The 15641-nt window shown below is 36.1% G+C and overlaps 1 protein-coding gene across 1 annotated transcript in view; it reads left to right on the top strand.

Moving 5' to 3' along the window:
- Positions 1-15641, top strand: part of FMN2 (formin 2) — a 149194-nt gene that overhangs the window by 49974 nt on the left and 83579 nt on the right. The window contains exons 6-8 of the mRNA XM_009997594.1: positions 31-1078; positions 2149-2293; positions 13001-13088. Coding sequence (XP_009995896.1) covers positions 31-1078; positions 2149-2293; positions 13001-13088 — 1281 coding nt within the window. The remainder of the gene's footprint in view (positions 1-30; positions 1079-2148; positions 2294-13000; positions 13089-15641) is intronic.

Genomic DNA, 15641 nt, shown 5'->3' with positions numbered 1-15641 from the left:
CCACATGTAGCATTCCCACATTACACCCAGCCACAGAACTGGCTACTCCGTTGTCTGGAGCACATGGCCCTTCCCTTGCCACTCCTATGTCCATGCCAGGAGTCCCACCCCCACCACCCCTGCCGAGCTCAGAATTTCCTCCTGCTGGCTCAGTGGTGCCACACCTGGACCACTCGTTGCCTGGTGTGCCACCACCCCCTCCGCCTCCACCTTTGCCAAATGGGGAGATGCTGGCGCTGCCTCTAGCCCCTCCTCTCCCAAGTGCTGGAGTCCAACCACCACCTCTTCCAATACCTTTGCCAGGAGCAGGAGTCCCACCCCCTCTGTCCAGTTGGGGAATCCCACCTGCCCCTCCACCACCACCTTTACCTGGGGCTGGTGTCTCTCCCCCACCTCCTCCTCTTCCTAGCCTGGGAATGCCACCCCCACCCTCAGCACCACAGCTGCCTGGAGCAGGTCTGCCACCACCTCCTCCACCTCTGCCTGGAGGGGGCATCCCACCCCCTCCTCCTCCACCACCACCTCTTCCTGGTACAGGCATCCCACCCCCTCCTCCTCCTCTGCCTGGTGCAGGTGTCCCTCCTCCACCTCTGCCACCACCTCTGCCTGGTGCAGGTGTCCCTCCTCCACCTCCGCCACCACCTCTGCCTGGTGCAGGTGTCCCTCCTCCACCTCCGCCACCACCTCTGCCTGGTGCAGGTGTCCCACCTCCACCACCACCTCTGCCTGGTGCAGGTGTCCCACCTCCACCACCACCTCTGCCTGGTGCAGGTGTTCCTCCTCCACCACCTCTGCCTGGTGCTGGTGTCCCTCCACCACCTCCCCCTTTGCCTGGGTTGGGGATGCCACCTCCAGCCCCACCACCTTTGCCTGGAGAAGCACCACCCCTTCCAGTGCCAGCCCAGGGCAGCACCTACCCAGCAGTCCCACAGGTCTGTGGGTTTCTTCCTCCTCCATTACCATCTGGTTTATTTGCAATGGGGATGCACCAGGAGAAAGGAAGCAGGAAACATGTGATAGAGCCTTCTCGGCCAATGAAGCCTCTTTACTGGACAAGAATTCAGCTCCACAGTAAAAGGTAAGTCATAGAGTTGTGAAGAGAGTGGTGTTTTTACTTTATGGCTGTCCTGGTAGTTTCGGGTGTTGTCAGCAAAAGTCTGTATTTACTACTAGGCAGGTCTTTGGGAGAACCTCAGTGCAAACAGGATTTTTTTTTTCTAGTTAGATATGTAAATGGAGTGCCCATTTTATTTAAAACTCACAATCTCAGAGTAACATTATTTGCATATGAAAGCTGTTTGAGGTTAGTGTTTTCATCTGTCCTTTGGGGTTACAAACCATGCGTTGATCAGAGATCCAGGGATGACTGTGTGCAACTAAGGGTTCTGTGAGATGTTTCTTCAAAATGTCATATTTGTGCTTCCTCTTGACTTTCAAGATAGCATTGGTCTCTCTGGAGCACCTTGCAAGTTTTGGTAGTCTCTTCCCTCTAGAAGAACATATGCTGAATGCATTTTATCCTCTTCTTTCCTTTCTCCAGTGACCTAGAATTTTTATTTTTTTTTCTCCCTACCTTGTACACTCAACAGGCAGATTCGAACTGCATTTTATTTGCATGGCAGCATAAAGCTATTCTTGTAGTCTTTACTTTGATATGACTTTGAAATACTTCTTCATTGTTGATGCTTTTTGTTTGTTTGTAAAATGTCATTCTTGGTTATGGAAAGAATTTTCCTTATTAATCTTTTCTTTGTATACTGACTGTAAAACCCTTCTGCTTTTATTTAATGATTAATTTCTTCTTTCTTTTCAAGTTTTTGCCACAGTCACACAGGTGGTCTGCAGATAACTGTCTACTTCTACTTCTCTTTGTGTCCATCTTTGTATGTTTGATAGCTTATATACAGCCTATTCATATTCCTATGTGTGTAAAACAGGTGAATGTAGATGAACCTGATCATTATTTTGTGAACAAAGAAGGAAATAAGTATATAGAGAATCAACAGTATATCTTATAAAAATTCTGCTAGTAGAACTTAGGCAACAACTTATAAATTGCTGCTGTTTTTATTTTTTTTTCTTCATTCCTCCGTTTATGCTCTTATTTAGTTTGACGTTGCCCTACATAGGTCTTTTGCTTAACTTTAGAGATTCTAGTGCTTCACTTGTGTGGGAAAAAATTGAAGAGCCTTCCATAGATTATCATGAGTTTGAAGAACTGTTTTCTAAAACAGCTGTTAAAGAGAGGAAGAAACCCATTTCGGACACCATTACAAAAACAAAGACTAAACAAGTGAGTACTTATTTAATTTCAGATCTTTTTTAGGCTGGTCTTTATGTAAGGACAGATTTTTGCATGCAGCTGAGATGAATTTTGCTTGGTGTGAAATTGTTACCATATTTATATACACTACATAGACATAAAAGAAAAGTAAAGAATATAGGATAGGTTTCAAAGCTGTAAGTGTTAAAGACTTAAGATTTCTTTTCTTATAAATTACTTCTCGGGTATGTATTTTCTTGAAAAAAATCTTTGCTTTATCCACTTAAAAATTAACAATAATAAACCTAAAAGAATTAGGTGCATATATAATGTTTTTAATTGACTGCACACGTGCAGTGAGTAGTATATAAATTATTCTGATTAATTTTATAAATTAAACAATGAGTTGTATATGAATTACCATAACTTCAGAGAAAAATAATGTTTAGGAATCTAAGTCCTAATGTTATACCAATCATAATAGTTCTAAGTTTGTATTCTGTTTGTATATGTAGTGAATATGAAGTTTATGTGTACATAAATGACAAGCATAGTTGGGAAAATCCAACATTAATCAAACTGATTTCTTGAACTGGAATGGTTTACAATAAAATAAAAGTTGGAATCATATTTTAAATATAGACGTTTAAACCCTGGAGTAACAGGGAGCTATAATCTTGGTATTTGCATGAAAATCTAATTGTGGTGGTATAATAAATTGGCAGTCAAACTTTTAGGCTATAAAGGAGAATGTTCTTATGTAGAATCCTAAACAGCAGTTACAGTTCTTGTTCTATCTCGTCCTTACATTCCCGTACTCAATTCAAGACTAGACTGCTCTATCCATCTTTTAACATACAAGTAAATGCTATACAAGATTATTTTTCCACAGTGGATGTTCAGTGGGACCAAAATCTCCATGCACCTAGCAGTTCTGGAGATCTTGCCCCCACAGACACACTATGGTCAGCAATATAAACATGCAGGCACTCTTTGCTGTGGTGGCAACCTGCTGCAGACAATAGAACTAGTAATTAAGTTAGGATTATTATCCCAAGGTCTTAGATAAAATCTTCATCTGGACCAATGGGAAGGATAGTGCGTCTACACCCGTGTAGCTGTGCATCATGTACCTGGGTGCTATACTAGGTTGTACCAACTGGGATGGGAAGAAAGGTAACAGGGTGGTGCTCTACCTTGCTGTCCTGCAATAAATCTCCAAAGAGCAGCATGTTTTCTTTTCTTTCCTCCCAGAAAAAAACCCCAGTTAATAGTTATTCTTAACTAAATTAGTATGACAGCTCTTTACTTAAAAAAGGGGTGTAAATGTATGCCTAGTGCTTTGCCTATGAACCTTTGGTTCATCTGCATTTCATGAGATTGGGTGATCCAAATCTCTAAACAGAGTAAAAATGATAATTACTTAATTCTGTGATGTAAGCAGTGGGGTAAAGACAGTGATTATGAATATATATTAGATGTGGATTTCAATACTATAAGCATTTATTTTTCTTGCAGTGCCAACAATGTATATATGTTGTCAATAAATCCATAAAATATAAATAAAAGTAAATGAAAATTATTGGTTGTTCTTAACTTCTTTGAAAAGAACAAGTTTTTTATGAGAGAAAATTCCACACAGAAATTTAAGGCAATCTAAGTAGGTGCCATCATCTAGAACAAACATTTCTGTGGGCCACCTAAATTGACAGAAGACAATCCCCTGTGTGTTTCTTTTCCTCTGGTGATCAAACAAACATATTGAAATTGTCTAATGGAGAGAGTCTGATTTGTTGAAAAAGGTCAACCAAACAGATGATCATAGGCTTTCATTAGAATTACAATTAAAGCTATCATTTATTGCAGATGTCAAAGTTAAATGTTCATGTATGCAAATACAGTTTGAGCTTTTCATTGTGTTGACATGAGACAAATGAAGCAGAACAGCTTCACAAATATCTTCTATGTATGCCCTCTCAACACTGTGGAATGCAGGCCTTCATTTTTTAAATTCTCTTCATTTATACTGCAGTAAGCACTTGGGTAATGAGGTCCATCCATGTTTAGCAGAAGAAGCAGTTATTTGGGGAAATCATGGCTGTAATTCCACAACTATGTTTTTATAGGAAGAACCAAGTGCTGTTTAAGTGGTTACTGACTTACATGGCTTCTATGATAGTTACGGGCATTGTAAAGATCTTACAAATGGTGTTTCTGAAGTGATTTTTACAGGGTCATGTTATGGAAAGCAGATGTGTTCTGTCACCTGGTGAGCTACGAAGGAGAATTGTACAGAACAGAACCAGGACCCACAAAGCTCTCTCTGCTGCTTTCGAGAAATGTTCTAGTCTGGCAATTGCTTTTCCTCTTTGCCTCGATGTGCGAGTGTGCTGAGCGGTTGTAGTGCTTAGATGCACTGGGTGTATAATACTAGCTACAAGGGGAATAGTAGTAATGAAAAAATGCCCAGATGACTTCCAAATGCATAAAATATTTGATACTCTATGGAAACATTTTATTTGAATAAAAGTGTTTTTATTGTAAGCTGAAAAAAATATATTTATGGAGGAGACCACATGGCGGGGGTGGAATTCTAGCTAATCTGAGGAAAGATTTGATAGTTTTGGGAAGTTTTAATGGGTGACAGATTATTTTGGAGTACACTGATCTTCTGTGCACAGAGCTATTTATGCTATTTTCCATACAGTATATGAATTTTTTCATTTGTGTATTTCTAAGTTGTGAGCCTTTTAAAAATGTTTTTGTTTTTGTTTTTCAAGTTAATAATTAGATTAATTTCACCCCACTTGAGTATTGGTTTTAATTGTGTTTTTTTTCCTTGGCATGATCATCTGCAAATAATTTTATACAATATAAATTAATAATGCTTAAAAAAAATCGATACTACGTCTAGCACTGAATGAAGGCCACATTAAAATCCATTCCAGAACTTTAAATAAAGAGGAGAAAATTAAGTGTTAATATTTATTTGTGAATGCAGCTGATTTTATTCTTACTGTCTCTCATTTGGTGCTATGACAAAAGCTGTGATCTATTTTGCTCTGTTAATATGTATATGTCAAATTCTCAGCTGCTGTAAATGTGTGCAGGCTCACTCCATGAGAATGCCTACTAAATCTTCAAAGAAAGTCCTTTATGGGCTATATTATAGGTGGGGCTGCCATTGCTACCTATTAAAGTGGTCTGGCTTTCATTATACGTCCCTGTTATAGCTTTGCCAAAATTTAGCTCTTCATGCTGCAAGTTTTGTTGGGTTGGCTTCTCTCCCCCACCCCCTCATTGGGTGCCTCTTTCATTTTGCCAATTTTAAGAAAGGAAAAAAAGTCTGGTTTTGTTCATGTCTGCATAGTTTCATAGATTTGAAATATGGAAAAACTTTATCAGACACATATCTTGTTACTTTCATAAAGGGTTTCTTATATTTTGCCACTCTACAGGATATACCTCAGTTCCTTTTGCTCAAGGTGTAATTCTGAAGATTCTTTTCCTAACCTTGTGCTGGCATGTTGAAAAACAAGGGTCAAGAGAAAAGAGGCAAAGGAAGATTAAGATGAGTAACTGGGGAGGGAGTGAAGAAGTGTGGAGATCTGACAGGTGGAAATATAGAGCATATTATAATGGTCTGATTCTGTGTCATCTCTTATTCTGTCTAAAGTAATTTCTCTCAAACTTGTGAGCCTAGGGTGTTCTTGACCTGGATGTTGCTTTCAGCAAACAGCTGTTTCATCAAACCTATGATGGTATGACCCAAGCAAGGGGTGAAGACTCTCTTGAAGTGTCTTGTTCAGCTACGCTGTGTAGTTAAAATGCTAGTTCTGGTTACATGGCTGGATAGCATTTTTCATAGGGCCCTTCCCATAGCTAGTGTGGACTGTGTTGAATGAGCACAGTTAATAGTGATTACTTAGGAAATTAAGTGGTTACCCAGGTAAAAAATGTTTTTGTCAGTTTTTTTAGCATTAAGAACATGTGATTTGTGAAGCAGGAAGAAAAAGCACAGTCTAATGATTAAGACTAAATATGCAAGAATGACAGTGAATGCAATATTAAAAATGTACTTACAAGTTGAGTATTGGCCGGTGTGCATTGAATGGGTTCAGTGGAAAAATATTACATAATCAGAAAATCTTGATACCACTGTCAGTATTACAAGCATACAGAAGGGAGCTGACTTGCATAGATTCCTTTCCTAACTTTTAAAAGCTTTACTGATGATCCTCTAACTCTATTTTTGGAAAATAATATACATGTAACTGCAATGAGCTTTTGACAAGAAGACCATGTGTTTGTAATCTATCATGTAAATGAAATAATGTCAAAGGTATTCTCGCATGGAAAGACCACTACTGATCTGTTGACATTAAGATTTTAATCTCTCCCTTCAGTCCCAGAAAATAAATAATAGGTTACTAAAATTTTGTTTTGTTTCAGAAACCGTAGATACAAACAAGATGTATCAATAAAACTCTTCAGTTAATTTTTTCAGCATTTTTTATTTTTTTAAGTTGAACATAAAGAAGCTGTGTTAATAAATACTCCTAGAAATAAAATGTGACATAAAATATTTGGTAAAAAAGGTACATGCTATATTGAGTTAACAGATAAAAGGTTATTCATGTTTATTCATTAACAAGGAATGACATAAAGGGAAAAATAATTTTGTGAAAAGAAGGGTTTATTCCCTCTGCTAACAATGGAGGTCCTGTCTGGAGGAGCTTTCTGTATCCACACTTCCTGATCTATTACATGTGTTGATGCCACAACCATTTGCTGCAATTTTATGTATTGTCTAGAGATACAGTTGGTGTTCTTCCCCCACAGACAGGAATTTTAGAGGACTTGACTGATACATAATTTTTATTTATACAAACAAATAACAATATCATTACATTATTTATGATACTAACTAAGATATCACTGGATTTGCTTGCAAGAAGAATTTATGAGATGCTGTATGAATGTGCTCTGGTTTTCCTTTCACTCTCATTTGTATATCTTATTGCATATTTTGTTGTTATAGTATTTGTTTTGTAATTGTATCTACAAAGTTCTCTTTGTTGCAAACAGTTTTACCTGACTGCTTCTATATATCAAATACCACTACTTGTTCAGGCTTCACAGGTTGATATTCTTTATTAACCACAGTCTTTCCAGGGAGGTTGGAGATCTTAATTTCCATAGCCAGTAGTTGTACACCTTTCAAATACTTTCTTCTTCATCTCTCCATGATACTTCTGACTTAGTGCAAGGGCTTAGGGCAGTGGACATTGTAGGATTGGATGACATCTCAGGAAGAAGAAAGGAAGAAAACATACATTGATTTTGCTAAGAAGGCAATAAGCCATTTTAAAATCTGACCAAGAAAAATGAAATTGCTTCAGAATTAGATGTGCATAAGGAATGAATGTGTTTCACCTAGAAATTACATTTTAGTGCAGTAGTCATGATGATTTGGTAAAAAAATCAGTCCCACTTAAGCTTGAATGTAATTGCCTGTATTACTGTCAGATCCTAAGCAACTCAGAAGTTAAGCAGATTTTTAACTGCAGTGTGAAAATCAAGGTTTTAAACTTAACTATTTTTTTTCTCTGTAGAGAAGTATTGATTTTGCAGATTTTTCCCTCTGACTATAATTTTTTTTTTACTTACTCCTGAATTCAATAGAACAAAAGCAAGAGCAAAAAAAGTTGTTGTATTTATTTGGAGTAGGTACAGTGAATAATGTCATACTTCTGACTGTAACATATGTCCTCCGTTTTAAAAGTGAGAAACACTAGAACTTTTAAAGCACGGAGTTTTTTGTTTGGTTGTTGTTGATACCTTCTACTATATATCATAGTGGGTTCTCACTTTTCTTTGGGAGTTTTTTGTGTTAGGATGGGGTTTTTTGCATTTTTTACCCTTTCCTAAGGCCTCTTCATTCTTCCATGTCTGTCTCCCTGATTTGTGTGAACTTTTAAAACATAATTAACACTTCTAATTTCAAATGTATTTGGGCATGCGATATGTTTTGCAAGAGTTTGCAGAAAGTGTGTGCTATTTTCTGTGTACACAGGAAGTGTACACAGTGACAAAATTATTTATAGCAGTTGGGCTGATCACCTGAAAAAAAAATATGCCTACTGAATGCATCGCAGATCATGCATGAAAACTACATTTTATACAGAGTTTCTAAGGAAACTCTTTGCATTTTTATTTTTTTTTAAGTTTGTATTGCAACATGTTAACAAGCATTTTCATTACTACCCCACAGAGACATTTGAGAGTTACAAAGATAAGATCTAAAAAAATAGAAATGAAACTTTAAGACCCCTGGTGCTTTAGCTGATGAAAAAAGGAGTAATTGTAATTGTGATACATAACAATGAGCTAAACACTCAAAGGGGAGCTTTAAGTATGGAAAAACAAAATATTTGTGATCTATTTTTAAACTAAAGAATTTAAATTTTGCTATTTATCCCCATCCCTTACTCTAGTCCTTAAAGTTAGAATAATGTTATTTTCTGTTAAAGGGATATTTTGCTATTGTTCAGCCTCCTGTTGAGGAACACAATGCTTACCTAACTTACTACTGTATGCCTGTGTCTAAGCAGTCTTAAGTATTTTTCCATCTAATGTCACAAGCAAGGAGTATTAACTGGGGCAGCAATACCTTAGTGAAAGTTTACTTCTACATCAATAGTTCTGTTATTCATTTCTAACAATAATACTTTATCATAAAACACTATACAAAGTCATGAACTGTTTCTCACCTGTATCGTTAAAAGCTTTATTTATGAAAGCACAGTAGGGTAATAGATAAAATAAAAGTAAATATTGTGTTTAATCTTTGCCCTCAAGCATAAAGTTATGGCATCCACAAACTGGCAGACATGGCTGCTCTGCTGCACTAATTTGCATAACATGTCAATATATTGCATTTAAAAGCATATGAAAAAAAAATTGGAAACATTAAGTACCTCCTTACAGATTATGAGAATCTTCAATAGGCAAAGTAACCAGTTCAAGGTTTGATTTAGGGTAGGAGCCAGAGACATGCTCAAAATTATAGTTCATGGTTGATGTTCTGTGGTAAAAGTTGAGCACAGCTGAATCATAATATACCATCAGCACATGGTGTGCAGTTAGACAGCCAGGATTAGGTGTTTATTTGGGGAGTTTGGCTTTCTATCTGTAAGTAATTAGTAGAAATACTTGATGATCTATAGTACCAAAATTACCTCAGTACTTGAAGTAGTCACTTTTTCTGCTCTCACACTGTCATTACTAACCAGAAGTTACTTCTGGATTTACTTTTTAAAAAAAAAAAACCCAAACCAGACACACAAGTCCCCACCCACTCATAAGAGCGTAATATTATTGTGTTGTATCTGTAAGAAGGCAGGGGTATGCATGGAAAAGATATGAGTCCAGTTCTGTGATTGCCAGTTTTGCATTTGGAGTACTCTCGAATCTGTAGAAAAGATCTGTTGTCCCAATGCCTAGCGAGAACGTTTACTGCCCTGATCCTGTCTCAACATCTTGTTTGGAATTGTGGGGTTTCTGCATCCTCTCTGTAATTATTACAAGCTACAGGCTTTTGTACACTGGAGTTTCCTATATGTGATATTTTATAATGTACAGTAGTATCTCTTAACCAGTGAGAGTCTTGGGATAGTTTTGCTCTAAGCTGGCAGTTAAAATCAGAACCAGAGAGCAAGAATAATTGCAAAATTCCATGCATTAAGTAAATATTATTCTGGAGAAAGGGAATCTTCACATTTTTTCTTCAGGGTTCTCATCAAACATGTGTGTTGTATTACCTTTCACTAAATAGCTTTGTCTGGTTTTGCTTGTGTTTAACAATCAGGAACAAATTTGGCATGTAGTTTGTTTACTGCTTAGCAATGAGGACCACTCAACAATTAGAAAGCTTGTTCTAGATTTCAGGCTGCAGATAATATCTTTAGCTTCCTTTTTATTTATTTATTTTTTTTAAATTTCTTTAAAGCAGAGTTCCAAAATGCAACATAAAAAGAGCTGTGTATTGTGTCTTAGGCTTTAGATCTTGTAGAGATTGGATTTATCAAACTTTTGTTGTTCTGCCTTTAAGTGGCGTCACTCATCTGTAGCCTGTAGGTCCAGACTATGCAGCTGATTTATTTTGTTTTATTTTTAAATGTGGGAATTGTTTAGGCATTTATGCTAATATTCATATTTTCTGAATTAGTGTTGTATTGTTACAGCCATTCTATTGGAGGAAATGGTAGCATTCATACAATTGACTGAAATGGGAATGAAATGCGTAATAGAGACTAGTATACAAGTTGACATAAACCCTACATTTTAAGTAAAGCCAGACAAAACTGGTAGTTGCTATAAAAAAATCCTTTATTGGTTGCTGGTTTGCACCCATTTACCTGACAGTCATACTCTTGAGTACTCTTTCAGTGTTGTGGTTCAGAATTTTGGCAGCCAACCTGTTCTTCACACGCACAGTACTTATGTTTTTTTACCTTCTGATCACTGGCAAAATGTGACATTCAATAAACACTTATTTCCCTGTGCATAAGTTCACAAAAAAGCAGCTTCTTTTTCCTGATAACTTATAGGCCAAATTCCTTTTAGAGCACAAGACTTGAAGGCATTTTCTAGGCCACTAAATCTGCTCCTGTAGCATTGATGAGAATCATGGTCCCTAAGAAATCGTGTTCTAGTCTGCACCATAAAAACATAATTTATTTGATTCTTTTTTCTCTAGTGTTTGTCCCCTTGCTGTATTTGTAGACATAATCTGAGTAGCTAAATTTTAGATTGCTGATGGGTGGTAGAAACAGATATGGGTGCTGACACCATTACAACTCAGATTTTCCCAAAAACAGTCTGCAGCTCATCCTTACTCTTTAGGCCTCCAAGAGAAAACAGTGTAATTCTACTTCCTTTGCAGAGGTTAAGTTGTGGACCCTTCCCCTAGTCCTAGGTGCATTCAAGCCTGAATGCAGTTCTAACATTGTTTTGAGGAAGACAACCTCAACAAAGCTATTTTACTCTGTTTTCTTCTCTTGTTTTATTTTACTTCTGGCCAGCAGTAGCTTGCCTCAGTTCAACTTGTATTTCATTTTTGCAGAATATGAATGACAAGAAATGTGCACCTTACTCCAGATAAGCTATGAATTTTGCTCTTTAACCTTGTGAATGATATTGAAGACATACTTGGTTTCTAAAGTTAATGTTTTTTCAGTTCATGAGCAGAATGCTGTATTTGCATTTCATTGTAAATAGTTAGGATTCTGTGAGGAAAGGAGGATGAAATACCTTCATAATCAATGGTTATGAAGGTTTAAGGGAAAAAAAAATAAATTAATAAAACAATTGGCCAGCCAACCCAATCCTCAGAAAACCTATACTGCAAGCGCTCTGAGTTTCTCAAGTTTACTTTCCTAAGCAATACCAGTGGTAGAATTCTAGGTCAGGCTTTTACTTCTCTACAGCTACCGCTCAAACGTCAAAATTACAATCCTGTGTCTGAGAACTTAAGTGAGTCAAAGTTGGCCACAGGGCAAACATCTTGTGGATACTTTTATGTTTTTTTGTAAGATGTGAATTAGATCATGACATTCTTTACTCTGGCTGACTTAATTCTACTTTCTGCAATCTGATTTCTGCTAGTTAATTTATAAATAATTTTGCCAGTGGGGCTGTAGATGATACAGCACCTTGGTGCTCAGTTAGGAATTATGCAACTTGAAAAAATATATATGTGCTTCCTGACTGTGGTATAAAAAGAACTTGAACTTACAGGTCAGTCATCTGGCTTTTCTTCTTTCCTCCAAGTGATTCACAAAGGTTTTCTTAAGTGTATTTAGTGCAGTGTAAAACTTAACAACCACAGTAGATTAAATATTAACCTCTTCCTTCTACTGAATTTTTGCACTAAAAAATGCTTCATCTAGAATCACACTGATTTAGAGATAAGGGTCTTTTCCTTGCAGTCCTTGCTTCTCATGCCCATGATACAAAACTCACAGTAAGTTGAATTCAAACAGCTTAGAGCCCTGTATAAGACAGCCTGTTAATTATTTGTTGTTTTTATGCTTGAAAAGCTAATATGTAGGAATGTGTATTTTGGTGCCTAATTTTAACCCCACAAAGCAAGATGTTTTGATGGCTTGATTTTAATTTTTCTGTTTATTTTATAAACAAAATAAGTTTTGGAACCTTTTATATTCCTTAAAAGTGATCAAAGAAAATCCCAATGTGTACGTGGTTATTTTGCTTTTAAAATAAAAATCATATTGGTGCCTACTACGTCAAACATTCAAATAAAATACAAATTCTCACAGTTTTAGCTTACATCAAAGATGGAAATCATTGTGTGGTTTTGGAAACCAAAGCAACTCTAAGATGGACACAGTTGGAATTTCTTTTTATATGACAGCCTGTTTCATACACTTTGTAACATCAGTGTGAAGTTTAATGTGTGCATCCTAATGAAGGAAGAAGTCTAGAGGAGCTTCTATAGTCACTTTCTTAATATTTATATTCGACTAGGTGACATAGTTTCTAACACTATCAATGGATTTATGCAGCAGAAGAAAACTTTAAATCTAAAAATGAGTAATTTAATTATTTTTTAATAGACCACAAGGTACTATTTCTAGATTTTTTGTTAGTAATGTGAACTATCCTGTAAGTTTTCCTACAGATTAATACTAATCATTGGGTTTCTTTTGGCAGGTTGTCAAGTTATTAAGTAACAAAAGATCTCAAGCTGTTGGAATATTAATGTCTAGTCTTCATTTAGACATGAGGGACATTCAGCATGGTAAGTGAAATAAGCATGATTAGTTTGAGCTGAGATTGCATCATTAATAGTCTGAAAATGCTGATTTTTATCCTTTGGGACTTTTTACACTATTTTTCTGTTCAGTCATTTATTTTCCCCTTCCTACTAACATATTCCCTTGTCCTGTATTGAGAAAAAACACACCTGTTTGTTTGCAGAATAGCCATCTATATTTTTTGTATTAATTATCTAAGTTTAATAAAACACAGACACTTTGCTTTTGCTGTTTCTGAGGAAGAAAGTGTGATGTGTTGTTTATTTTAATTCAGATAGCCTCAGGACATATTCAGAAAAGTGAATGATAACATTTAATTGATTTGCTGTGTAAAATAGTTCCTATATTTGGGTTAGCACAAATTGTGGAGTTATTTCATCTTCAACAGCATTTTTTATAAATGGAGATCTTCCATATGAGTGTGATACTTTTCAGTTTTATCCTGAGACAGTAGTGCAAAAAGGTGAAAAGTGGAATTGTGTTTATATTCAGAGCATCCCTTATGTTTCCCGAAGGCTTTAAATAGATTTGAAGCAGATTGAATTATCCTGTGAAGTGCCAGCCTATCTATTAAATCAATGTGGTTTCAAGTATAACAGACTTCATAAATCACAAAACATCTTGTGAATTTTCTAAGCTATGTATTTACAGCCATGCATTCAGTTTACTATTATTTGCTTATTTTGTGAAATTATTCATAAATAGAACAAATTTCAGGGCACTCTGTCATCTAGTGAGTAACTCTTAATCACAGTTTTAAGTTTTTATTAAACTGTTTTGATGGTTACTAGACTTCCTCAAGCTGAAGCACTTAAGATGGTAGTCATAGAGCAAGGCGCCAGTACTGGCGCCAAGAAGTACTTGGTATTTCCAAAGCTGGCAGATGTAGTTCAGTTAAGTCATAGAGCAAAATCTGAAAACAATGATATGGTCCTTTCCTTCAGTCAAATATTCAACTTGGTTTCAGTTAATAATGAGAACCTTATGATCGAAGGAGTCCGCCTAACATCTGTGTCTGTGGTAAAGCCAACACAAGTTCATTGAAAATTTGCTTGCTTAACATGCAACACTAACAATAACATGGCATGAATGTCAGTAGTTGAAGGGGTCAAACAATATTATGCTTAACCTTTATCCTATTACAATATTAAGCACACACAATCATGCAAGAGCTCTGTGGAGATTTTGTATATTCCTCTTTCAATAGCTGTTTTGTAAACCCATTTATTTTGCAAAGGGAAATTTAGTATGGTTCTTTTTCCCTTGCTGTGCAGAAGTGATTGAACAAGCATGAGAGAACTTTTGTCTGATGGGAGAATTTGTGGAAATGGTTGGAAGATCCTGATGTTAAAAATGTGGGATTTTTTTTAAGAACATAAAATGGGCATGAAGGAAAAGTGGTGAGGAGCAGGAAAAAAATTTGCATGGTGGGGGCAAGGAAAATAGAGGAGGCATCTCACCAAGTAATTTTTCTGGCAACAGTCATTCCACACAGAGTTCTCTTGAGTGATCTAAACATAAAGTTTGTGGAGAAAATACAAAATCACTAGCCCAAGTATTTAGCTTCACCTTTATGTATGCAACATTTTTACTTGCTTGTTAAAAAAATAAGGGTTCTACATAGTTTTGAGTTTTATAGCTTTGAGCTATAAAGCTCAAATCTATGAGAACCCTTACTTTTTTAATCTGCTTTAACTCTTACATTTTAATCTGCTGCAATTTGAATATCGCAATAAGAAGGTAAAATTAAAAATGAAAATCATGTTAAAGAGTGACTCCATTAGCAAAATAGGTAGTTGGTGTATTTACATCTTTATACATTAAGTTTTAATACATATGACAGTAACTACAGCAAAAAAATGTGACCGGTGATCTTTTTTCTCTTGGCCCAGGGGTTTAGTGGTGGTCTTGAGTTTTTGCCACATGTAACATACAATGAAATGTGTGTTACTCAGTACAACACAAGAAATGGGTTTTTTTCGTAACCTTTGAAGACAGTCAAATGAAACATTTTTCCCCCACCCCAATCTGATAATTTGTGGTACTGGGCAATTTTCTTTACAGGATTTCTTGTAAATATTCCTTGAATTACATAGAAAGCATATCTGTGGGATGCAGTGTTCATGCAAATTGCAAGAAAATGGTTATTATTTTATTTTACTACTTTTATTTACTGGCAATAGAAAAGTACACAGAAAGAGAGAAGCTTTTGATGCAGTGTGACGTTCAGTCAATTTCTTGGTTTGCATGCTATTGAGTTTTATTTTTCTAACCATTTAGACAAATTTGAAGGGTTATAGGAACACAAGGGAAATGACTGTGTTGGGTATTCACCTAATAAATTTAGGAATTCAAGGTTTAATTCATATTGTATTTAACTGAAAAGCTTAAAATAACTTGAAACCTGGGCAAATACTGTATTTATTGTCTTGTACAAATATTTTTGTTTGGCTTTTTTTTGTGTATTTTTGTTTCCTTTTTAACATACAAGACAATGGTGAAATATTGTCTGAAAGAAACAATCCTTGATGAAAGAG

Source organism: Chaetura pelagica, unplaced genomic scaffold (genome assembly GCF_000747805.2).
Source record: "Chaetura pelagica isolate M959 unplaced genomic scaffold, ChaPel_1.0 scaffold235, whole genome shotgun sequence".
NCBI lineage: Eukaryota > Metazoa > Chordata > Aves > Apodiformes > Apodidae > Chaetura > Chaetura pelagica.
This window is presented reverse-complemented; position numbering and strand designations above follow the sequence as displayed.